Source organism: Camelus bactrianus, chromosome 3 (genome assembly GCF_048773025.1).
Source record: "Camelus bactrianus isolate YW-2024 breed Bactrian camel chromosome 3, ASM4877302v1, whole genome shotgun sequence".
NCBI classification, from domain to species: Eukaryota; Metazoa; Chordata; class Mammalia; order Artiodactyla; family Camelidae; genus Camelus; species Camelus bactrianus.
The window spans coordinates 26,567,020-26,590,900 of record NC_133541.1 but is presented as its reverse complement, the minus strand read 5'-3'; the positions used below and the strand labels follow the sequence as shown (position 1 = coordinate 26,590,900).

The following is a 23,881-nucleotide window of genomic DNA, read 5'->3' as shown; positions in this document are numbered from 1 at the left end:
AGGGAGGGGAGAGAGATGGAACCAGGGGCTGATTACTGCTCTTTGTGTTTTTGCTCCTTCCTCTATTGCCGGTTGTAGGAAGCACAGGGCCAGCCATGAAACATTAACACATATCCTGGCCAACTTGAGAAGCTGGGAGAGTTTGCCTTTAGCACCTTCCATCCAGCTCATCCCCTGCACCCTTCTATTGAACCCCAGGCATCATTTATTCCTGAATGCCCATGGGTCCTGGGAGGTGCCCCATTCTCTAGTTTTATCCCTATCTGTATGTTTGGTCTAGACTCCCTTTCACTAAAGAGCTTTTTATCTGTTCATTTATGCTATAAACTTTTCTATCTTAAAGTATTGATAATGACCCCAAGTGTGATCATACAGAGTATATTTTAGAGCAGCACTGTCCCATAGAACTTTCTGAGATGATGGAAATGCCCTGTATTGGGTTGTCCAAGCTGTCCACCACCAGCCACAGGTGGCTAGTGTGACTGAGGAACTGAATATTTCATTGTGTTTAATTTTAACTCATTTAAATTTCAAAAGGCACATGTGGCTAGTGGCCATTGTATTGGATACCAGCTCTAGGGCTTTTTATCTTAATGCAAGAAATGATGGCCGTGGGGAAACTGTAGCTGGCCAGTGGGTAGATGGGTTTTTGGTGGCCCTTGCAAATGTTCTGTCTCCGAGCGAAAAGGAAAGCCAGTCTCCCCTGCCCAACTCACCTGAGCCTGCTGGGTGGCCGGTGGCCAAACTCAATAGAAAAGACTTCAGGGAGAATGTAAACTGCTCTGCTATGATGAACATATTTTGACATCATTTCCTTCTTTTCCCCTTGCCTTTTATCCCCTTCAGGTTTCAAAAGAAGACTTTTTGAACTATTATGCTGGTGTTAGTGCTTCCATTGACACAGATGCCTATTTCATTTTAATGATGACGAAATCCTGGGGATTGTGACTTTTGTCTGCTAATTCTTTTGCAAATCAGGGACTCTCAGAGAGTGGAATGAGTTTTTAAAAAGTCCAATGCCAGAGATTTTTGATAAAATGTAAACTAAAGTTTCTGAAAGCTCTGGCGTTTTGAAAACAATAGACCTTCAGTCATCTTATTTCATTACCTGGAACGTGTCCATTTCCTTATGTGCCTGAGGATATAGTTTTAAATCAGAAAGACAGGAAGAAAAGCAGGAAGAAAGGAAGAAAGAAAACCATGAAGTGAGACTGGGAGGTATTTCTTAGGTGAAATAGCACACTTATTATAGCTCTTCTTCTTGTAAGTGTAGATGCAAACGTCTCCTTACACCCTCAATTTGTCTGCTGTCTTTGGTGGCTGTAGCAGAGGTGATAACAAAAGGGCTGGAGGAACAGCTCTCTGTACAAAATTTCCTGAGCTTCCTTATTTTAATGTTTCTCTTGGTGAATACTTTACAAATAAAGTTTATTTTATTCTGAAATTCAATGACTAATTTTTGTGTGCTATTTTTATAGTGTAATCCAAGGGTTTAAACCCAGTAAATTCCCACTCTTGCGTGAACAGGGGACCTAAGTGTTTCTCATGACCAGAGGAAGGTGAGCTCAGCTGGTCCACCTGGCTGAAGGCTGGGCTTCTGTGGAGAGGCTTGCTTCCTGGATCAGCCTATCAGGATTAGAGAGATGCACCAGGAAAGAGAATTGCCCATCAGAAGTCTTGGAGGCTTTCTGGAGCTTTAGGTTAAACTGGTGGTGGTGGGGGGAGCACTTTGAAACTGTTTTGGGAATTTATCTTTTGAACCCACTCATCTAGGCTCCTCCCTAAGACAGGTGATATCAGATTTTCTGACCCATTTCTCTGCCTCTAGTTACTGCTTCTTAGGTAACAAACATGGCTGTACACACTCACAGGCCCTTCATCTTATAAAAGGAAGAACTGAGGGTTAGGGAGAAGATAGAAGGCTAGATATAGGCTTCTCAAACTTAATGAGCACATCAATTGTATGGGAATCTTATCAATATGCTAATTCTGATTCAGAAGTCTGGGGTGAGGACTGAACTTTAGTCTTTCTGACCAGCTTCCCTATGGGGTTAATGCCTGTGATCTTCAGATAACACTTTGAGTAGTGATGGGTAAAGAGAAACCAGCTTGGATATTTCCAGAGCACTTGGCTTATTATTTCCTCACCTTTACTTAACCAAACTAATCTACGAGTTTTGATGGCTGGGCTACCCTCTTTTCATCTTTAAAGTCATGAATGTCGAAGAAAGTATTAAGGAAAACTTATGTGCCCCTCAAGCATGTGTAGCAGCAAAATAGTTCTTCCAAGAGGCCTTATGCAGAGATAATTCAATCAAAGAATTTCTCATAGTCCAGGACTGAGTCCTGCAGCCTTCCAGCCTTGAAGATCTGAAGTTGCCAGCCCATCTAGTATAGGCTCATCTTTTAAGAGAGACCTACACTGAGCAAGCTCATAGACACTGATGCTAAAACCAGCATCAAAACTATTCATCTGCCACAGAGAATGCAATTCTCATGTTTGTTGAGACCAGATCAGAGAACCTCATCTGGGTTTGTGGATGTGAGAGAATGACAGCTTCTCTCTCAGTTCTGGGTGATTTTTAGTAGTTTATTCTCAAATATGATTCAGCAGTGCAAAAGGATATAGCTGTGGTATGTTAGGGTAGTGATAGCTGCTGTAACAAATAAACCTTGGCACTTACAAAAGCTCAGACACAATACATATTTAGTTTTCACTCTTGAAACACTATTATGTATCTACTCTTCATGGTCAGTGACCAGCTTTCCTCTGTGTAGTGATTTTGGGTTGCAGGATTCCTCCATATTGTGATTCTGCTGCTCTCTAGGGCTTTGCAACTAATAGCATCCATATGACTGAAGGGGAAGAGATATAGGGAAGGCTGAAGGGCTTTCTGAAAAGTTTTGGTCTTGATATGACACACATCACTTTTGACTGCAGTCCATTTGGTGATAACTAGTCACATGATTACATCGAAATGCAAAGGAGGCTGCCAAGTGTAGTCCTGGGCAGGAAATCTTCTAGCCAATTAAAATCTATCTAATGGCAAGAGAGTACAAATTTTAGTGGACAACTAGCTTTTTGAATAACCTTTGAAATAGCAGTCCCCTTGCCTTCCATTTTCTTAAGGAGGCATGCTTGGTTGGAGGTTGGAGACATGCAGAACTGAGGTGTCTCTATCTTTAGCCATACTGGCAACAAAAAACCACCTTCTACAACCATATATGGTGATTGTTTTCTAATCAGCAAGTCCTGTCATTTGGACCTATGCCAAGCCTTGATATTCATGCTGCCATAACACTGAGGCAACTCATCCTTTATCTGCCCCTGTGACACAGGACCTAGGAATTTTCCATCTACATCTCTGTAGGGACTTTCTGTGGGGAGTTGGAGCTATGTCTTATCACATATAGTGGAACCAAGTTATTTATGTTGGTAAGTGAGAAAAGCTTTTCCCTAGAGATAGAGCTCTTGTTGGAAACCTAATTATAATTATGAGGTTATTTGGTCATTGGAATTAGAACAAAGGGCATAAAGATTAAAATGTTTAATGAAATTAGGTTAACAGTTTATTGCATTCATTTTCCAGTGAGACCATAATCTCTCCTCTACAGTCCCTGGAGGGGACTAACAAAGACGTCCTCTCTGACCTCTCCCTTTTCAATGCTTCATAGCATTGAACATTATTCAATAGTCCCCTGTAGGAGGGGTATACACTTCACTTTAGATATGTTAATATGACATGTTAATGAAATCACTCAAGATCTGGCCTGCCTTGCTTGCTTGGGGGTGATGCTTGTCTCTTTAGGGTAATTTTATATACCTATGTTCTAATCCATTGTGTATAAAATATCACAGTGATTTTACCATTGCTCTGAGGGCTGTCTTATTTTCCTGTGATTCAGAGTATAACTTTCTCCAGTCAGCCCCAGTGAACTGACAACAAAAATCAGGTACTTTCTTGTGTCATATTAGCGGGAAAAATTAAATCAAAAGAGAATGACCTTATCTGGAGGGAATTCATCAGAATAACTAATCACTGTGGTTCAATACATCATGGGAAGGGAGTGAACCAGGGTAAGAACCTAGGTAGTCTCAGTATGAGGGCTGGTCACCAGAAAGACCAAAGGACCAACCACATGATTAGAGTGAAAACTTTGGGCCATCCCAACCTCTGAGGAGAGGAGCGGTTCTGGAGGTGAAGTCATGTAGACAATGGTTTGGTCAACCATGATTACCTAATGAATCTCAGTGAAAGTCTTTGAACACTGAGGCTCATTAATACTTTCTGGTGAACAAATTGATGGGCTGGGAGGCTGACACACTTTGACCCCAGGAGAGCAAAGAGTAACCTGGATTCTTTCTATGACTTCACCCTATATCTCTGCATCTGACTGGTCCCCCTGATCTGTATTGTTTATAATAAAGTGGTAATTAGAAGTATAGAGCCTTCCTGAGTTCTGTGAGTCATTCTAGTGAATTACTGAAACTGAGATGTTGTAGGAACCTGTATTTCTAATCAAATGGCTATAAAATTACTGTGATACATACATTTGAATTTTTGCCATCTATTTCCAAATCGCCCTCTTAAAATTTTGTACTAATCTATCCTCCCACCAACAGTATATGAGAAAGCCTATTTCACCATGCCTTTGGCAAGCACGGAAGTTTAGCAATCTTTTCAATTTTCTCAACTTAATAGACAAAAATCTACTTAATTCACTTTATTTGCATTTTTTGATTCTGAATGAGATTGAACATATTTTCATATTTTTATAGTCAATTTCTTTGGTGAATCTTCTGTTAATGTGCTTCAACCATTTCCCTCTTGGGTTGTCCATTTTTTGCTAATTAACTTGTAAAACTCTTGGATGTTAAGGATCTTAGCACTTTGCTTGTCATATTGCTACTATATTCTTCCAGTTTATTTTTATCTTTACTTTTTGTTGTGGATTTTGAAAATGCAATAAAAATTACCAATATTCTAAATTTTTTATTATCAAATGTATCAATCATTATGGCTTCTGGGTTTTACATCTTATTTAAAAATGCTTTCCACATTAAAAATGTATAAAGTGATTCACTTTTGTCTTCTGGCATATTGGTTTTCATTTTTTACATTATTTATTTCTTTGATCCATGTAAGATTTATTTTGGTATAAGAAGTTGGTTAGCACTTTCCTTCTTATCCACAAGTGGCTAGTTTGTTGTTTCAATCTCTCTCTCCTTATAAAAAATAATCTGCCTTTATTATGTTGATTAGAAATAGTAAATTCCTTTGTAAGTATATGGATCTGGATACAGGTTCTCTATTACATTCCACTGATTGTTCTATCAAAAAAAGAAAAGAAAAAGAAGACAATATAGCCAAGGATATCTGTAATTTTTTTACTTCTAAGTGTATCATGATAATAATTTATATTGATTGCCATTAAAATGTGAATAAAATGTAAAAATCCCTCTTATAGTTAGTTTCTTCTCAATTCTTTTCTTCTCCAGAATTGTGCAAGCTCTTCTTGAACACATATTTTCCCATGTGATATTTGGAATAACAGCATATATATATATATACGTACAAGATGTGGAAGACTACACATCAATTATTAGGTATTATGAGTGGGATAGACGAGTAGCACTTTTACTTGTTACATTACATATATGCCCATATGTCTGTGTTTCTTGAATTTTGGGGAAGAAGCAAGTATTAGTTTAGTAATGAAGTTTCACTAAAGATTTAAAGAAATAAGTCAATCTCTGAAAATGTTGTAATCAAAGTTCCGAGTCTTTGTGTCTTTAGTGTATTTTTTTTTTCACTTGATCTCCTTGTATTCTCCAGATATGCATTCATTTCATCTGCCAATAATCATCATTTGGTTTCTTCTTGTCTAATATACATGTTTCTTACTTTTCTCCTTGTCTGCTTGCATTTCCTAGCATTTCTAGGACAACGTTAAGTGTGGTGACAGTGGAATTTCTTTTGTGTTATCTCTAAATATAATGGAGTATAACCTTTAATATTTCCCCATTGAGCACTATCCTGGTTTATGTTTCATTCTTATTTTGCTGAAGAATTTTATTAGAAAAAATAAACCCTAAGCATCACTCAAACCTACCTTGGCAAATTCCTACTAAAATTCACAAAAATTTATTAATAAGTAAAAAGGGGATTTTATAGCATATTCATCAGTCTCATGCTGAAGCATTTATTGAACTTTCATTTAATTAATTATTCCATAGGATATAAAAGTAGTATTGCACGATTATTAGTGAATAACAGTATCTTCAGCTCAGTATTAAAATGTTTTCTGATTATTTTGCATTTTGTCAAATGATTAATGCAGTTTATACTTTGCAACAACTAATTTGTCATAAAAAAAGGTCCTTCTCAGTCTCTGTAAGTTCTTTTCTCCTTCTTGATGATAGATCTTTACCAAGAGTAGAAAGGAATTGATCCTCATAATTTATCATTGAGGGATCCACTAGATTAATTAAACTCAAGTATTTCTTCTACAGAATTCAGACTTGAAACTTGATTTTTCAAACCTCAGGGGCTTTGTGTGTTGTTTGCGTCACATTTGGTTTTTACCAGTGTCCTGAGCAGTGGTAACGTGTCCTTTGGACCCACCAGGTTTCATGCATCTCACGTTCTTTGTCTGAACAGCTGCCTCATTGCAAGCAACACACGAATCCCACACAAATGCCACAAGCTATTCAAATTCAGAAGCTGGGTTAGACTTCAAATGCGCATCTAAAATACACTAAATAAGTGAACAAACAAAATTAAATTCAGATCCTCATGAAAGAAATGAAACTTTGGAAAATTCTTCCCCACCCTACCCCGCCCTATTGTTTCTCCGCTTCTGTGGTTACAGTGGTTAAGAGCGCAGCTGAGGAGGTAACTGTGGATGCAGAAGACAACTGACACCTCACACATGGCTGCCCAGATGGGCTGCTCTCTCAGGGGTGCTGTGCCTGCCTCAGCCTGAGCATCCTGGCTTGGCATTCTTTTGTCATGAATGGCAATGAAGAAGTTCATTAACTACTACGGCGTAACTTACTAATATGTTGATTCATTCATCCTATGTTTATGGTTGAGCGCCTTCTAGACTTCAGGTACTGTGTTTAGCAGCAGACATAAAGCCAGTAAGTCGGAGCTCTCTCTGCCAGAGTACTCAGAAGCCCATGGGCGGAGTGGCGGTCAGACACATTAGGCAGCTCCAGATCAGATGCTGACAATAGAGCTAAGTACAAAGTGCAATAAGATTCCTCCATAAACCCTGGCACCAACATGAAATTTACTGTCCCACACCCCTGATTAACATCCTCCCAGTACTCCCTTCCCCGGCAGACTAAATCAAAACTTCTTAGACCGGCATGTCAGTCTAAATGCTTAGCCATTGACTCCACCAGTTCTGCCAAGTGCCATCTCAGGCACCGCTCAGCCGACTTTCTGGATGAGGGATGCCAGGCTAAGTAGGTGCCTGTAGATGTTTCCACCACACCACCTGCCTTATGGACCAGCACACTCCATTCTCTGCGAGATACATTGACACTCACATCGAGACTTGGCCATTGGCAGTTTGTCCTCTAGTGCCCAACAAGAAAGACATAAGCTCACCGAGTCAGTTGTGTGTGTTCCCAAACTCGGGGACGCCAGTCGGACTTTTTACTATAATTCCATGATGTGAGCTGGAGAAATGCGAGGATGCCAAAAATAGACTCCTGTTGATCCATAAGAACTACCTCCAGTGGTTTGAGAAGACTTGATAAAGGCATCTTGAAAGAATATCGCTAGCAAACAGGTTGGGAAACATGATGGTAAAAGATTGGGATGGAAGGATATCTTTAAAAAGGTAGGTGGCTACACTTAGATTTCTTCAAAAGTCCTTCTCCATTTTAAAGAAAGCAAAACTAGAGTAGTTGAAGCGTTACTGGGGTGTGTGACTGCACACCCAGAGGAACAGCCTTGGCCTTGTCACAAAAGAGTGCTGGATGGACATACACTCATATGTTTTAAATTAAAATAAAGTGTTCAACACAGATATATAATATTTTTTTTTTTATGAAAGTGCCCTAGGTCTGGCTTTCAGAAGTAACCGCCAACACACTACTGTCCCCAGCTGGGACAGATAAGGAGACGTCACCTACTGTATCTGTAGCTCCCCAGATGGACCGTACTCCATCACGGCTCCATCACTTTGAACGTGATGCTTCCTCTACCCAGAAATGCCCTCTCTCTACTCCGGACCTTACCTGGCACACTCCCACTCACTCTGCGCCACCACATCGGGTGCGGCGTCCTCCAAGTCACCCCTTCTTGGTGCTTCTTCCTTAATGCGTCCTCGTTCTTTTTTTCCTCATCTGACAGCAGAACTTACTTTCTATATTTGGGGAAGGTCCCACTCCATGAGGCAGAGCCCTGCCTCTCACTGGAGAAAGTGAAAACACTCGCTCTTCTCTTTTATGACTCCCATTGCTGGCACCCAGGCACATGTTGGACAAGGCACGTTGTTGTCAACAATGGGCGCCAGCTCTGGGCCAATAATGTGAAGCTATTGGATGACGCTGCTCAGTCTGCTCTGGAAGGTGAAGGTGGCTGTTTTCAGTTTCTGGAGGTACCAGTGGTTGAGATAAGGGGTGACTCTGTGGCTCCATGTTTCATTCTTTGGCCCTTCCAGTTATTCTGGGAACCCTCTCATAACTTTTACTAAATCCCTTTTGTGATCAAATTAACCAAAGCTGGTTCCTATTGCTTAAAGCTCAGAATCGTGACTTAATGTAATGATACAACATCGTAACTATTTCTATGTGTCTTTGTCCCCATGTGACTGGGAGCTGGGAACATCTCATCTCATCTCTGTATCCTCAGTGCTCAGCACAGTGCAAAGTGATGCAAGGCAGATTCTCAACAAATTGCAGTTAATTCATTAGTTTGCAAACTAATTACTTAATTGTTGAAAAAAGGGTTCTGAAAATCCAAGCCAAAAAAATGACAGCAAATGGTGCCAGGCTATTTCCAGTGGCTGAGAAGAACCGTGGCCTATTCTGGAGAGCCGTCTATGTATTTCTCACAAAAGACAAGTACACTCGCAGAGAGTTTTATAGCGTTTAATTAAATATATGATTGTCACACACATCGAATAATTATACTTAGCAGCTCTGCAAAATATTTGTAATGCATGTGGGAAGTATATAGTCAAATCAGAGACTTTCAGTGTAGTGAACGATGGATATTTTTAAGAATAACCCCAGAGAAAAACCACTGAGCTGTCAGAAATGGCATCTGATACACATCACTCCGGCTATCTGATCACATAGGCTCACCATCTTCCTGGCCAGTTCTGAGTCTTGTCGCCTCTCTAGAAATGCTATGAAAACACAAGTCTAGAAAATACACATTTGAAACAGCCCATGCTTAGCTTCTCTGAAGCAAACGCCCTTGGAAATCAGAATGAAGGGAGAGGCAAAATCTGGTCAATCCATCCAGTAAGCCAGCGTCCCCTAGACTCAGACATGGTTGTTTAATTGACCAAATTCTCTGCCTATTTATGTTTTCTTTTCATTTTATGTTATACAGAATCAGCAGTTTACATCTTTGATTTATACAATGTCCCTGACCAGGAGTTTTTCTTTCTTAATAAAAACCACAGGGGGTTGGTCAGAACAAATTTGCGATGTTACATTAGACATTGTCCCTGAGTATATAATCAAGCATTAGCAGCAGTTATGATTACATAAGAGTATGATACATGGATTTTACATGCCTCCAGTAACAGACAGACATTCACACACTGAATTCAAATGATAAACTGTGCCAAACAACATTGAAACAGGGGTATAGAGCCGGAGGGACCTTGATCTTCCTCTGGACCTAGCTCCTCTTTTCTTTGAGAGATTGTCTATGTTTACAAGGGATACAAACTTACAGCTTCAATGTGTAAGTTTGAATAACTTACCTGTCCTCTCTGTGTCCGAATTTTCCCATAAGGCAAAGATAATACAATAAGTATTTCATAGGACCTCTGGATAAGGTGCGAGAGAGCTCGGCTGGGCGTGAGGTTTTCTGTGATGATCTCTTCCTTGAGACGTGGCTCGCATTTCTACCGAAGGTAGAGAACCCATGTCCACCTGGTGGAAAATACCTTCTGCTGCTTACATGCCAGGCAGATTCTGCCTTTCCTCCACGCAGAGGTACACCACTCTTGTGGCATTTTCCCTGACTGCCTCCGACAGGGCACTCTTAACATGCCTCCATGATAGCATTCTGTGTTACTATCATCATTTGTTTACAAAGCTGCCTTTCATTAAATTTTTCGCTTTATGGGGGCAGGGTCCCAAACTTATTTGTCTTAAATACCTGTCAAGGAAATGACAGGGATAATGCTCACTGAAGTGCTTTGAAAAATCACAAAAGCACTGAGAAAATCTAAGGGGTTATGCACTGACAGTCAGCACGACTGATTCACACTTGGAGAGGACTTGGAAAGGACACCACTCAACTGAAGAATAAGCTGGTCTGACAATTATTAGTCCTCTGAGCCCACAGATAAGGCCCATGAGTCCACGAGTTAAAACTCTCTTGATAGACATCACAAAACAAAGTAAACGAAAGAATTTTAAAAATTAAAGACTTAGTCTCTCCCAAAACAAACTAAAAACAGAACAAAGAAAAATGTAAAATGTAGACAACAACTGTGAGGACAAACTCGCAAACAACAGCATCAGTCCTGGACCGATGTGTTTCTTTCCTTCCCCCTGCTGCCTCTGCTCTGCCGGGGTCTGTGTGCAGAGGGGCCTTGGGGGGCTGTGGGGGTAGGCTCAGCTGACACTGCTCCGCTGCCTTGATTTGGCTTTAGAATAGATAGACTTTAGAAACGTATTCTAGACCAAGAAATGTAAGAAGACACTTGTCAGATGCTAACAATATGTCTTTCCTCCATATCTTTAAGAACATGGCCACAGTCAGTTCACTCACTGCGTATGCTTGTAATGCCTTCTCCGTGAAATTTGTGGCAATATCCACGGCAGTAGAAATCAGGACAGCAGGTGAATTTGGGTTGGGTAGTCTCTATGCACATAGAAGGGTTGTTTCCTGGCTTATTGCTCGAATGCACCAGTGTCCAGAGTCAAGCACGTGTTCTTCCATCATCAGTGGATGCGGTTGGGTGGGGGGAGCAAGAAGATCTTGCTCTTGACAACTATTAATAGAAATTCTGGGCTTCTAGTTGATTACCCTTTGAGTATTTTTTCAGAAAAAAATGAAATGAAATGAGCTTTGTGGCTCTTTCTTGCCTTCTCCACTTTTTGTAGGTATGGCTGGATTCACACATCATGAGACCATTCCTTTCCCACTGTCTTCCTCATAGCCTTTTTGGTTTGGGTGACCAGATGTCCCCATTTGTCTGGTATATTCCTGGTTTACACTTGTCCTGGAGTGACTACTTGTAACTTTCCCTTTTGCTTTCAAAAGTGACCCAGTTTGGACAATAAACTATAGGGTCACCTTGTTATTAGTGAGGTTTGGCTATCAGGAGTGGGACAGTCCCTAGTAAGAGAAAGGTGCCTGGTTCGGAGGGGACTGCATTTAGACTCCTGGGCAGCAAATCTTGGTTCTATTCCTTGCTGGTTGGGGGACACGGATAAGTTAATTTAAGCCACTGTTTCACCATCTATAGCAAAGAGAACAATAATAATTGCACCCACCTCCCAGGATTATTGTGAAGATGCAGTGAGACAAGATGTGCAGGCACGTAGCACAGCACTGTGTATATAGTAAGTGCTAATAATGGTATCTATCATTCTCATTCTCCTTTCCTTCTTTCTTCCTTTGCTCCCTTTCTGCTTCCCCTGTCCCTCCATCCTTTCCCCCACCCTTTCTTTTACTCTTTTCTGCTTTTTTCCTTTCTAAAATAACTGAATCACCAGAGTTGCCTGATGCAAAATGCTCCTGCCTCCTGCTGAATGCTGCTGAAGTGGGGAGGCATGGTCAAAGCGATGTTTCAGAGTCCTGCAGATCATGTAGAGGGGCTGCGTTAGTTTTGTCTTCTTTGTGCTGTGAGAGAGAGTAGGATTCAGTCATCTTTGTTCATCACAATGATTCTGGTCTTGGGTTTCTTGCAATTCACTGGTTTTGGTAGAAGCTGGACATGGTAACATATGCTTCCTCTTGACTTGATCCCAGGGAAGTGAGGGTGGGCTGTCCCTGGGCAGCAGGGTTCAGTGTCAGGATTCCTGACTGGAAAGGAAATGGAGAGGGCAGGGTGCTGTTTGTAGTTCCAGGGCCAAGCAGCAAGTCCTGGTGCACGAGTGGCCCGTTCTTGCCACCTTCCCTGCAGTCTGGGGACCTGGAGGAGGGGAGCACTGGGGCATCGCATACACTGATATTCCCAGCCAGGCATCTGAATGGTGATTCTCCTATGAAAGTTTTTGGGGTGAAGACTGGATGCTCGGAGGGCCAGTTTGGGCCCTGCATACCCTCTCTGAGCCTCCGTTTCTCAGACTCCTCTGGTTGTGAAGGAAGAGGGTCTTGCAGAAAGCCTTCTGCTTCATCTCTAGCTTGAATGCCATCTACCTTATGAATCTGACAGTCCAGGAAACTTTCAGGATTGAAACTCACATTCAAATTCTGCACCAAAAAAAGAGAGAAGGCATTAAGACTGCACCAGAGAGACACATCACCAAATGTTCTGTTCAGGAAAAGATCTAAAGAACTTTCCAACAGGGGTTCACCAGGGAATGTCAGAGAACTACCCACATGGTCTAGCTGACTCTTTGCCTCTGGAGGTGCTATGACACTTCAGGGTCTAAAGTGATCACTGGCCATGCCCTCTAGCCCTTGGGAGGCCTGGGAAATTCTGAGACTTGTATCTCATTTTTGTTTCCTACCTCCAGGAACCTGCAGCTGGCATCTTATGAGGGACCCTGGTTATGTGACGCACCAAAGACCAAAACTTGAGGTCCAGCTCTTCCTCATCCTGCAGTCTCATTCTTGGCTACTGGGATGCCTCCAACATAGTGAGAGAAGCACTCACCTTTTTTGGTTTCTTGCACAGTTGTTCCAGAGTCTTCTTATGATCAGGGAGACTGGGCCACACCATAGGCTTAATCCTGAAACCAGAGGACATTGAAGAGGAAGTGAATGGCAGAAGGAGCAGGCATAATAGATTCTTCCGCTCATTCTGAGCCAGCAGCCAGAAGAGCAGATTTCTAGTCTAGGCTCTGCCACAACCAGGTGTGACCTTGGATGGTGACTTGCCTTATCTGGGCCTCAGTATCCTACCAATCCAGGGAAGAGCTGGACCAGAGAACATTACCAGTGATCTACTCTGTGAACAAGAAAATGGTGTGACACCCCCAGGAAAGAGATCTAGAGAGGAGGAGCAAGGAGGCTTGGCAATGGTTTAGCTGTGAAACAAAACTCTGATCTGCTCAGCTACTCCCCAAAATAGGTGTTGTCATCTCATTCCTTCTCTTTATTGGCAGCAACTCCTCTGCTCTGATTTTGGTAGAAGTGAGACATAAGGGTAATTGCTTTGGGTAGTACTTGTCAAGCTGGAGCATCTTGGGGATATAGGAGCCTTTGCTGAGAACATCTTTCTAAAACATTAATAACTTGACTGGTGATGTCTAAAATATCACTTTTATGATGAAACAAGCATGGCCCTATCATGGGATAGAATGCAAAAGCCCCACGAATTTGTGTGCCGAAAGTGTAGACTTCAAACACATTCTGTATTTTTTATGGGTGCCTCCAGCTTCCCAGGCATTCTGGAAACATGGTGCCTACTTCTTTAGGATACTTTGGAGGGAAGATTTAGCAGAAAGCTAGCCCTATGTTGTTATATATTTTTACCTTTTATGAAATTAACTGCGGAAATTCACCAGTGCCTGAGGATAAGAAGGGATGTTGGGCATTGTAATTCCTGAAATGCCTTATTTCCCCTTTGTAGTTTTCTCATTAAATAATAGGATTAGAGCTCTGACTGTCTGGAACCCCACATAACCACTCTCTTGATTAGTTAAAGAAATTCACCTTTTTTTCCATAACACACAGGCCAAAATGACCACGAGAGCCACAGAGAAGAAACTCAGAATGCTGATAGTTAGTGCAACGGGATCCATCTGCCCTGGAATGCAAGAATAGATCTTGGTTAGCAGTCATTAAGCACATGGTGGAGGAGACTTTCAGGATGCTCTGAGTTTATTTAATGACTTGAGCCCATTTATGATTTCTTGAAAGTTGCTCTTCAGTACACAGGATGATGTACTAGTGTTTATGGGGGAATTTTGGCTTCAGTAAGTGGCACTGACTTAGGTGACCAGGTCCAGAACCTCTGTCACTTGAAATGTAAACATGACTTAGCATTAAAGGTAACGGCACTCCATCCCTGACTCCACCACCAAGAGAGAGAAGTTGAGCAGGGGGATGATCAGCGGATGCTCTACCCTGCAACTCAGCAATTCCTAGGGTGAGGATGGGAGGCTGGTACTGCAGAACAATTCCGCTCATCCTACAGAGGGAAGGTATGTGTGGGGCACTTCATGTCCCAGGGGTCTGCCTGAGCCATGTTCTTTGGCTCTTCTGGCTATTCTCACTTCCTAATCCTCCAGGATATCTTTATTATTCTAGGAAAGAAGGCATGGGAAAGACACACCAGCCTGTTCATCTGCCATCTGCAAAGGTGTTCCCTGGAGGGGACTTACAGGGCCCAGCCTTTGGGATCCCAGGCTACACTGGTAAAGCGGAGGTAGTTGGTGGGGATGTTGTTCAGACAATTAGCAGCTCCAAGAAGTACTCAGAGCAGTGGAGTCCAGACATCCTACATCAGCTGATCAGTGACTAAGGGTCCTACTTCCATCCCTTGCATATTCTTTACAAAATGGGGAAAGATGGAGGGTCATTTTCCAAAGTAAGTTAGAATGCCCTCCAGGGAGTCCTAATTTGCGGCTTCATTTCATCTCTCTCGCTCACACACTTTGACATGCCAAGCACTACAAAGGGGTGCTGGGGAACAGACTCTAGTCACTTCTCACCTCTGATACTGGTCTCTGGAGTTCTGAAGTGGAAACTTGGACTCCATTCACTCCAGAAGCCTTCAAAATAGTTGGTGTCAGGGATGGACCGAACTTTAATCTCATACATTGCATCAGGTTGTAGATTTCTCTGCAGGAGCATCAGCTTTGTACTGGATAAGTTCACGTGCTAAAGAGCAAAAAGGGCCACTACATTTTTATGATGGAAAAAGAGGTGCTGCCCACATCTCCCAAATCATTTCAAGTTGAGTGTCCTTAGTCAAGTGGGCTCTATCTCGAGGTTCTCTCATACTGGTTAGGAAAAGGAGCCTGGACACGGAGGAGTCAGAGCAGACTTGGGGCAGAGTGTGCAAGCTCACAAAGGATGCTACAAGCTGTCAAAGAAGGCAGTGGTTCAATGGGTCTTTATTCAGGTGAACTGGGCTCTCCCACTCAGGGAGGATGTAAATCACTTAGAGGCTCCCACCTTCCTTTCCACACTCCAATCTCTTCTTTTTCTTTCTCGCCCCTTTCACATCGCAGGGGGAGATGAAAGGGAATGGTAAGGTTAGTGAACAAGGATCATTTTCCTCTAAAAAGATATCACTCTACATTGTCAATAGCAATACGGAGACAACAGTCTCCAACAATGTGTATCATCCTTAAGAGGAAAAAGTGCTCTAACAACTTGATAACAACCATTGTTATTTACATTTATATTTGATTATTAGTTTCCTTATACTTATTCAAATTATGTATTTCCTATTTTGTGAGACATTTTCAAATTTTTTGCTAATTTTTCTATTGTTACATTTGTCCTTTTCTTAATGATTTATAAGACCTCTTTATATTTTAAGAATATTAACCATCTGTCAATTGTACGTGTGGCAATTCAATCCTAATTTCTAATTTGCCTTATGACTTTGATTATTGTGCGTGCTGACGTTCATAAACCTTTATGAGGTTTCATGTAATCACAAGTTTCCATATTTTGCTTTATTTTACTGGTTCTATGCTTAGTATGTTCCTCTTCATCTCAAGATTATATAAACATTTACCTACATACTTTTTAGACTGTTTAGAGTTTCACTTTTATGTAATTTCTCTAAATCATCTTTTGTTTTAATTTTTTTTGTTATATGTGGCAAGTGGGGCATGTAAGTTATTTTTTTTCCCCAGTTAACTGATTGTCCTAGTGCCATTTATTCAAAATCCTTCCTTTCTTTACTAGAGTAGCTTGCCCGTTGATGCAATTTTCAGATGAAGACTGGAAGAGGGCATCAGTGTGTGTTTGTATGTGTGTGTGTGTGTGTGCGCGCGCGCGTGGTAGGGGAGGACAGAAGGAGGGGGAGGTGGTCTAGGGCAGGCATTAGACTCATGTAAGTTGTATACAGCAGCAAACTGCAAACAATCAAGGCTGACCCTGGCCTGAGAAAAGGAAACAGTATGGGTAAGGAGGGTCTCTCTCCCCCTGGAGAAAGCAGCTAGCACCTCTTTTTTTGTCCATGTGGTACAAAAAGGCTGAAAGTTAAGCCAGTGACGTCAGAGGAACCTGAAAATCTGGGACATTTTACTTTTTTTCCCCTGCTTTCTTCCCCCAAAAGATTGCAGGGACAGCCAGACCACTCCAACTGCAGCAACTTGTGGAGTCTAAATAACCCTCCAGATTATGAAGGGTGCAAATTAAGCTGATACTTTAAGGATTTAAGAACTCAGGCTTCAAAAAAATGAAGAAAAACATTCCACCTCCTCTGCTACTTACTTCAGGCTGTTTCCACAACTCCCATAAACTAAACTGTGGCTATGATTTGGTGATTTTGTTTTTGCCTGATTTGCCTGTGAGAGTTGTGCTAAATGTGATTCTTTTTAAGGCCCCCAGATAAAGAGGATGAATTTGTTCTCAATTTATACAGTCAGTCTAAGTATCTAAGACATTAGATACTTAGAGACATTAGATACTGAGAGACATTATAAAGACAATAAATAGGGCAAGAAAAAAAAATGAGACCTAGGAAAAGAACAAGCCAGAGAAGATCCACATTTTGTGAGGCCTAAACCTTTACACTTGGGGAAGTTTCTTTCAGTAAAAAGCATATTTTGAACAGAAAGTTACTAGGGATCCTCCCTAGGTAAATGTACCTTTGAAACAATAAAATACATAACATTAAAAAGTTTCTATTTTATAGTTTTATGTATTTACAATATTTTAATTTATATATGTAACTTTCTTCTTAAGTATATTTTTATATACATATTCCTAAATTTCATAGCGTATAACTGTAAGCAGCATCGGGGGGACCGGTGCTCTCAGGGCTGTGCCGTCAGTGCTGGTGAGGTATTGGCAAAGAGCGTGACAGTAAAGCTCTGAGTTTATAATTTTCAATTTCTTTTCAATAAATGCCAAATTTGTCAATATTGCATATAAATAACTGTGTTACTTCTTTAACTGTAGTATAGATCCTATTTACAAAATGTTTGCTTATAAGGTTTTACGGATTTTTACAGTGAAGTGTTTCCTATTGTTTAATAAAGAACCGCATGTATAAAAAGAAAACCTACATACCATCCAATTGTTTTCTTTTTTTTCCTGGCGGTAGGCTACCTCATGCATTAATTCTTTCACATACTTCTTTCGCAAGTGCGATGTATTAAATGTCACCACAAAGTCATTTGCTGCCTCGCGATAGATGACTCTTACGTCAAAAGGAGCCTCAGGTTTAACTGGAAAGAAAAAAAAATGAGGTCAGTCTGGAGGGTAGTCAAAGAAATAATGATCGGTTTTAAAGTTCATCTGCTCTGATAAATCACATCCCTTTTCTGGGTCAGTAAAAACCCTTTCTTCTTTCTGATTCAAAGCCTGACTACATTCCCCAGCCTCCCTCGCTGCTGGGTGTGGTCTTGTGCAGGATGTGGGCAGAAGTGACGTGCACCACCTCCCATCCTGGCCCAGAAGTCCCCCATGTGTGACCCCACACCCGGTCCCCTTCTGCCACTTGGAGTAACATGTTGTCGCAGTGGAACCACCGGATGGAGGAGCTGTGAGTATTGCTTGGAGGAGCACCACCCACAGCTTAGAAACACCCATTTTGGCTCTTCTGTGAGCAAGAAATAAACTTACGGTGTTTGAGATATGTTTTAGTGCTTACTGTTTATAGCAGCTAGTGCTAACTTTATACTAAAACAGATTCTCTTCCCCTTTTGAGTACTAGAGAATTGGTAACTAACTTTCCCCAAAGCAGGAGTATTTAACTTTGAGTCTTCATTGTTCCAGTAAGAGCTGGGGGCCTTCCACCTCATCTCAGCTACGTAGAAGCTGAGGGCCTGCTTCCGGGCCCTGGCTCGTAACTTCCCGTGTAACCTTGGGCTGCCCCCTCCTTCAGTCTTGTTTCTGTTAACTCCAAACTCCTCCCTGGCGTCTTCCGTCTCCCTGCCTGACTCACACAGCTTCTGATGGGATCCCATGCACCATACATGAAATGCTGTCAGAGGGAGATAGGTATTATTTCGGGTAGAACAAACCCTGAGAAAGGTACTGAAGTCCTGGGAGCGCATGCTTGTCAGGCCGTCTCCCACCACTGACTTGGGGCTTCCCTGTCTTGGCCTCTCAGCTGCTCTCTCACTAAAGCCTGGGGAGTCAGTTGTGTAGGGATGGGGCAGCCACTTGTTTGCTTGGCTCATAATCAGATAGATTGGCGGATATATAAGGTAAAATCTAACCTAAACCTGTCATTAACAAGGGAGTGTTTGTTTATCTAAATTTCACTTAGCAGACTGAGCTGGATTCTAGGCTCTGTGAGCTGGGCTTTAAGACTGACTTGCTGACCCAGTAAAATGAGCTCGTGTGGTGAAGTTTGGCCCCCCTGTCATAATCACTTGCTCACAGTGGTGGCTCCTAAGAGTCTCCTGCATTGATTTACTCCAGAGGTACTGAAAAAGAGGAAGTGGTTCCTTCTCTACCCTTGGATGTCTCAAGAAAGGGGAAGTTTATCCTTTTTCACCCTTAGATGCCCTATAAAAAGGGAAGGTACCCCAAAGGGAAGCAGGAGGCAAGGTAGTGGGTGTAGAGAAACAGACCCAGAGAGGGTACTGTCAACCCTCTTACACCAACTAAGTCAGTCCCTACCTTCCATTCAAGGAAATGATTGAGACACATTTGCTACCAGATCTCTCACATGGAATTCCTTGTCCTATCCCTGTCTCCCAAGGCCTCTCAATATGGAAGCATTAAGGGAAGGACAGGCTAGTACTGGCTGCACGCCTGCTGAGTGTCCAGTGTGTTACTTGCACCGCCTTCCATCAGCCATCACTCATCACCACTGTGCTGACGAGGATGGATGCTGAGTCCCAGAGAGGTTAATTCACGTCAGCTCAGGCTCCTGCAGAGTAACTGGATGGCATTTAAATCCAATTCTGTCTGATTCCGAGTCTCGCTCTCCTTCACTTAGCTTGTGTTTCTGTATTCCATTCTCTGGTGCCGGCCTGTTCAGGCTCTCCCCAAAAAGGTCTGCTTCCAGCCCCAGTGAATGTCTGTGAGCAAATTTTGAAAAGGTGCTCATTCCTCAGGTAACATTTTAAAAAGTTAAGTTATTCCTGGCACAACCTGAACTGTTATATAGATTTACCTTGACATGAAGAGTGGGAAGACAGGGAGCTGCCCCTCCAGTCTTACTGGGGGCCCACACCTAAGGAAGGGGTGGAAGTGTGGGGCAGGTAGCTGCAAAGCTCTGGCTCTGTGGTTCCATCAGAAGCATCCAATTTAAATGTACTTAAATGACAGTTCTATTTATGGAATGCCACATTAGGAACCAGAACAAGATGCTACTGAGAGACACACCTTCACTGCCTCTCATCCTGCTCGTCCTGGGGTGCTCACCACTCTCTCACAGACCCACGTGACCAGCGGTGTGCACATCCTGTCTCTCCCTCTGGCCGCTCAGATGAGGCAGCTGATCAGGTTTTCAGTCTGCTGGGTGGTACAGAATGTGGACCTCTATGAGCACTGGGCATCTGAGATCTGGGGATTCAGGTGGGGTAGGTGGCACCGGGAGCCTCTGGGTATGCCGTGAGTGTTCACATGCTCACTCTGTAAAAAGCACGTGGCCTGTGTGCTGGTGTGAGTTTCAGTAAGGAAGGTCTCCAGGACTCAGCCAGAGAATTGGGAATCTCTGCCTTCCCTGCCTGCTCTCTTAGAGTGAACATACATTTGCAACGCAAGTGGTGAACCTTTAGATATATTGCCCTGTGCACGAACCGAACATCCATCCATAGCAGCCTTACCTCCAAATGACCAAAACCCAGTCTGCTTGTGTCCCATACTCAGAGATACCTGTCATACCCCACCCCCGGACAGCATTCGTATTGGTTGTGCTTAATATCTCTTTTCTACTACCTCGGCTTTTTTTTTTTTTTCACAAGATAATTGTTCACACATGGAACTTCTGCTTTTACTCTTTACAATCTTAGTGATACAAAACTAAGACTAAGTTCCAAGTTTCTCTTTGTTGTCTCTAATGAGTATTGCTCTCCTACTGTTAATTTTCTTTTAGAAGGATGAAGGGAAGGGGTTGAGAATAGAGTGAGACAGAGCCATACTATTTAAAACCAGCAAAAGAATGTACCTCTTCCATCACTTTAATAATTTCCCCCCCATATGTATTGTTTCACTTGTAAATCTCCATAGGCAGAATGAATACAAAAAGTTAGTATTCCATTGCACTAATACATCATAACTGGCTTAGACATTCCCCTCCACCAGGGTATCTCTGAGAATCTGAAAAAGAACCTTACTCACTTCAGTGTCATAAATTTGTAAGTAATGGAAAAAACTTTTGTGTCTACCTGTTTTGATTTACTTGCTTGGTAACTGAATGGAGAATTGGTAAATAATATTGACTTATAACCCAATAATTGAATGGATTTACTGATTCATTTTACTACATATATGGATATTATATAGAACCAAGGGAAACATACAGATGAATTTAGCAATTCAAATTGTAATTTTACTTGTAATATAATTATTATTACTTTTTTTTGCCAAGTGTAGTATGAGTATTCTAGGCCACATCAGATTTAATTACGCATCACTGCTCAATAATAATTCTCCTAGGAAGATGTGATGGCAGTTTCATGTGTCAGCTTGGCTAAGCTATGGTGCCCAGTAGTTTGGCCAAACACTAGTCTGAAGGTATTTTTTTGAAAGACATGGCTAACATTGAAATCAGTAGACTTTGAGTAAAACAGATTACCCTCCATAATGCTGTGGGCTTCATCCAATCAGATGAAGGCCTTAAAAACAAAGACAGATTCCTCAAAGAAGTAATGTTGTCATAAGAATACAACATAGAAACCCTGCTTGAGTTTCCACACTGCCTGGCTTGCCCTGTGGAATGTGGACTCGAGAATGTGATATCCACTCTTACCTGAATTTCTAGTCTTCTGGCTCACTCTACACATTTCAGACTTGCCAACTCCAACAATCATGACAGCCAATTCCTTAAAGTAAACCTCTTTTTCTTGTCTGTCTGTCTGTCTCTATCTATCCATCCATCCATTCATCCATTTATCTATCTACCTGTCCATCTATCCATCTGTCTATCTTATTAGTTCTGTTTCATATGGAGAACTCTAATACAAAAAGGCATATTTACTTTTTAAAATAACTTGATAATTTAGTTAAATGCACTCAGAATGTGGTAAGTAAGTGGGGAGATTATAGGGAATTCAGGAAAAGGTTAGGTGAGGAAGGAAAGGACATATATGGGTGAGTGACAGGAATCCTTGCTCCATTAGGCACTTCACACAGATGAACCCTTCCTACAATCTGCAACTGCCAATCACCCTTTTTCATAGTTGAGTTTGAAGACCCTCAACATTTCCTCACTGTAGGAATTAATAGCATAAGCTTCAAACTTTCATTTCTTTTAAAAAATTATGTGCATTAGGGAATTTGATATTTTCTACTGCAAATAGTTCTCATGATCTGTCTGCTTTTAACATACAGAAAATTCAGATACAGGTATCTGTCTTCAGGTATCTGAAAAATGATGACATACTCGCATTTACAACTTCTTACCTATTTTGACTATGTTCATTTTCCTGCAAGTCATGCTCTTTCTTTCAAGCTTCACACATATTTCGCTGTCTCCAATCAGTAAGAATTTCTTTGTCTTGATGAAATACATCTCTTGTAGTTTATTAAAACTCAGGCAATTTACATCCAAAAGGGCCCCACTATAGAAACAAAAAGGGAATTTGTCTCAGTTTAAGTAGGAAATTCTGCATAGAATGGGATAGCATCACGTGTACATTTCAGCTGTGTGGCTTGAGCTCCACCCACAGGGTAGGCGCATGCTTGAGAGAAAGAGAGTTATGAAAGCAATATAGCTTTTTGCTGCCCTTATAATCTGTGATGATTTACTCAGGCACTAGATGCAACTGAACCTGAAATGGTCAAAGCATGTCCATGAATATAATAGAAAATTCTTATCTTCTAATAATTGATCATGGAAAGAAAAATACTTTGTTTAGGTGGGAAGGTAATTGCTTCCTCTTTTGTTATCCTGTATGAAAGGAATAAATTGAGGAACTAAAGCTTGTAAACAACATTGACCAAAAGGAAATAATAGAACAGTCTAAAGGATTATATACACAAAACCATATATACTTAATGGGTGATTCAGAGATTTTCGTAGGTTATTTTGACGGTGTTCCATCTTTAACTCATCAGCAGACTTTAAAATCAACCATCCTCCCCACGCTCCCTAGATGAACACGCAATAGCAATACTCTAGGAATTGAATTCTGTCACTTCTTCAGCCTCCTGTTCCCAATTAAATCAGGCTTTTAGGAAACTGAAGAAGAGAGAGTATTGCCTACTATGTAACTACGTTCAAAAGCTCCAAATTGTATTCTTAAAAAATTCCTGTTTTAAAAAAGGTATAAGTTTTAGTTCCAGTAATGGCAGAGTAGCTTATACTAGACTAACTCTCCAATCTACAGCTCTTATAAACTTTGAACAAGATATTCTTGAAAATACTGTTTAAGAGCATTGGAGAGTAACCAAAAGCAGGCAGAAACTAAAGGGAATTTAATACTTTTTAAAAAGGGTGGATTTGATCCTTGTTTCTGTGTTGTTGTTTGTTTTGTTTTGTTTTGTTTTATCTGACAACACTTCTCAGGTCACATTGCAATAAGCATCTAGAATCTAACAGAAAGCCACAGTTTTATTGTCTTGAGAAGTTAGAGGACAGAGTTATAGATGCCCTGAGAGGCTGGGTATTTTTAAGAGGGAATAGCCTAGAAATGAGGAAGCTTTAGAGATAGAAGACACTTAGTCTGCATATAAACTCTGCCTAAATTATTATCTGTCCCTTTAATTGTGCAAATATAGAGGGAATGCCAAGGAAACAATGGGCTAGAAATAGCTAGAAGGCTTTAGAAAGAGCTAAGCAGAGATTGTAGGTGCCGCCTCAAAAGAAAAAAGAATTTGGAGATTAATCCACTGTAGTTAATTGAATAACAGAGCTAAAAAAAAAAAAAAAAACAAAAATAAAAACCAAAAAACACTTGCCAGAGGGTGTTATCAGCATCAGAAAAAAAAATCTATTATCAATAGTGTCCTTCCTACATTAAAAGCTACCACAAAAGAGCTGAAAAAGGAAAATGTGACGCATAGTCAAGACTAAAAGTGGTCAATGGAAATTGACCCTAAGATGACCCAGAGGTTGGAACTAACAGAAAAGGGCTTTTCAGCAGGTTTTGTAAATATGTTCAAAGGCTAAACAAAAAATATGGTCACAATTATTGAATGGGATGTATAATCTTAATGAAGAAGCGGAAACTACAAAAGAGAACAAAATGAAAATA

At 41.2% G+C, this 23,881-nt stretch overlaps 2 protein-coding genes across 5 annotated transcripts in view; one reads left to right on the top strand and one right to left on the bottom strand.

Moving 5' to 3' along the window:
- Positions 1-1,444, top strand: part of CAPSL (calcyphosine like) — a 50,431-nt gene extending 48,987 nt beyond the window's left edge. For all 3 annotated transcript variants that reach the window (XM_074357063.1, XM_010955535.3, XM_074357066.1), the window contains one exon: positions 847-1,444. The gene's annotated coding sequence lies outside the window, so the exon portion shown is untranslated. The remainder of the gene's footprint in view (positions 1-846) is intronic.
- A 7,651-nt stretch (positions 1,445-9,095) lies between these two features.
- The window catches only part of IL7R (interleukin 7 receptor), a 30,547-nt gene continuing 15,761 nt past the window's right edge, over positions 9,096-23,881 (bottom strand). For both annotated transcript variants that reach the window (XM_074357030.1, XM_010955532.3), the window contains 6 exons: positions 22,089-22,246; positions 17,577-17,734; positions 15,035-15,203; positions 14,034-14,127; positions 13,033-13,108; positions 9,096-12,626 (listed from right to left, as the gene is read on the bottom strand). In XM_074357030.1, coding sequence (XP_074213131.1) covers positions 12,123-12,626; positions 13,033-13,108; positions 14,034-14,127; positions 15,035-15,203; positions 17,577-17,734; positions 22,089-22,197 — 1,110 coding nt within the window. In that variant the 5' untranslated portion in view covers positions 22,198-22,246 and the 3' untranslated portion in view covers positions 9,096-12,122. The remainder of the gene's footprint in view (positions 12,627-13,032; positions 13,109-14,033; positions 14,128-15,034; positions 15,204-17,576; positions 17,735-22,088; positions 22,247-23,881) is intronic.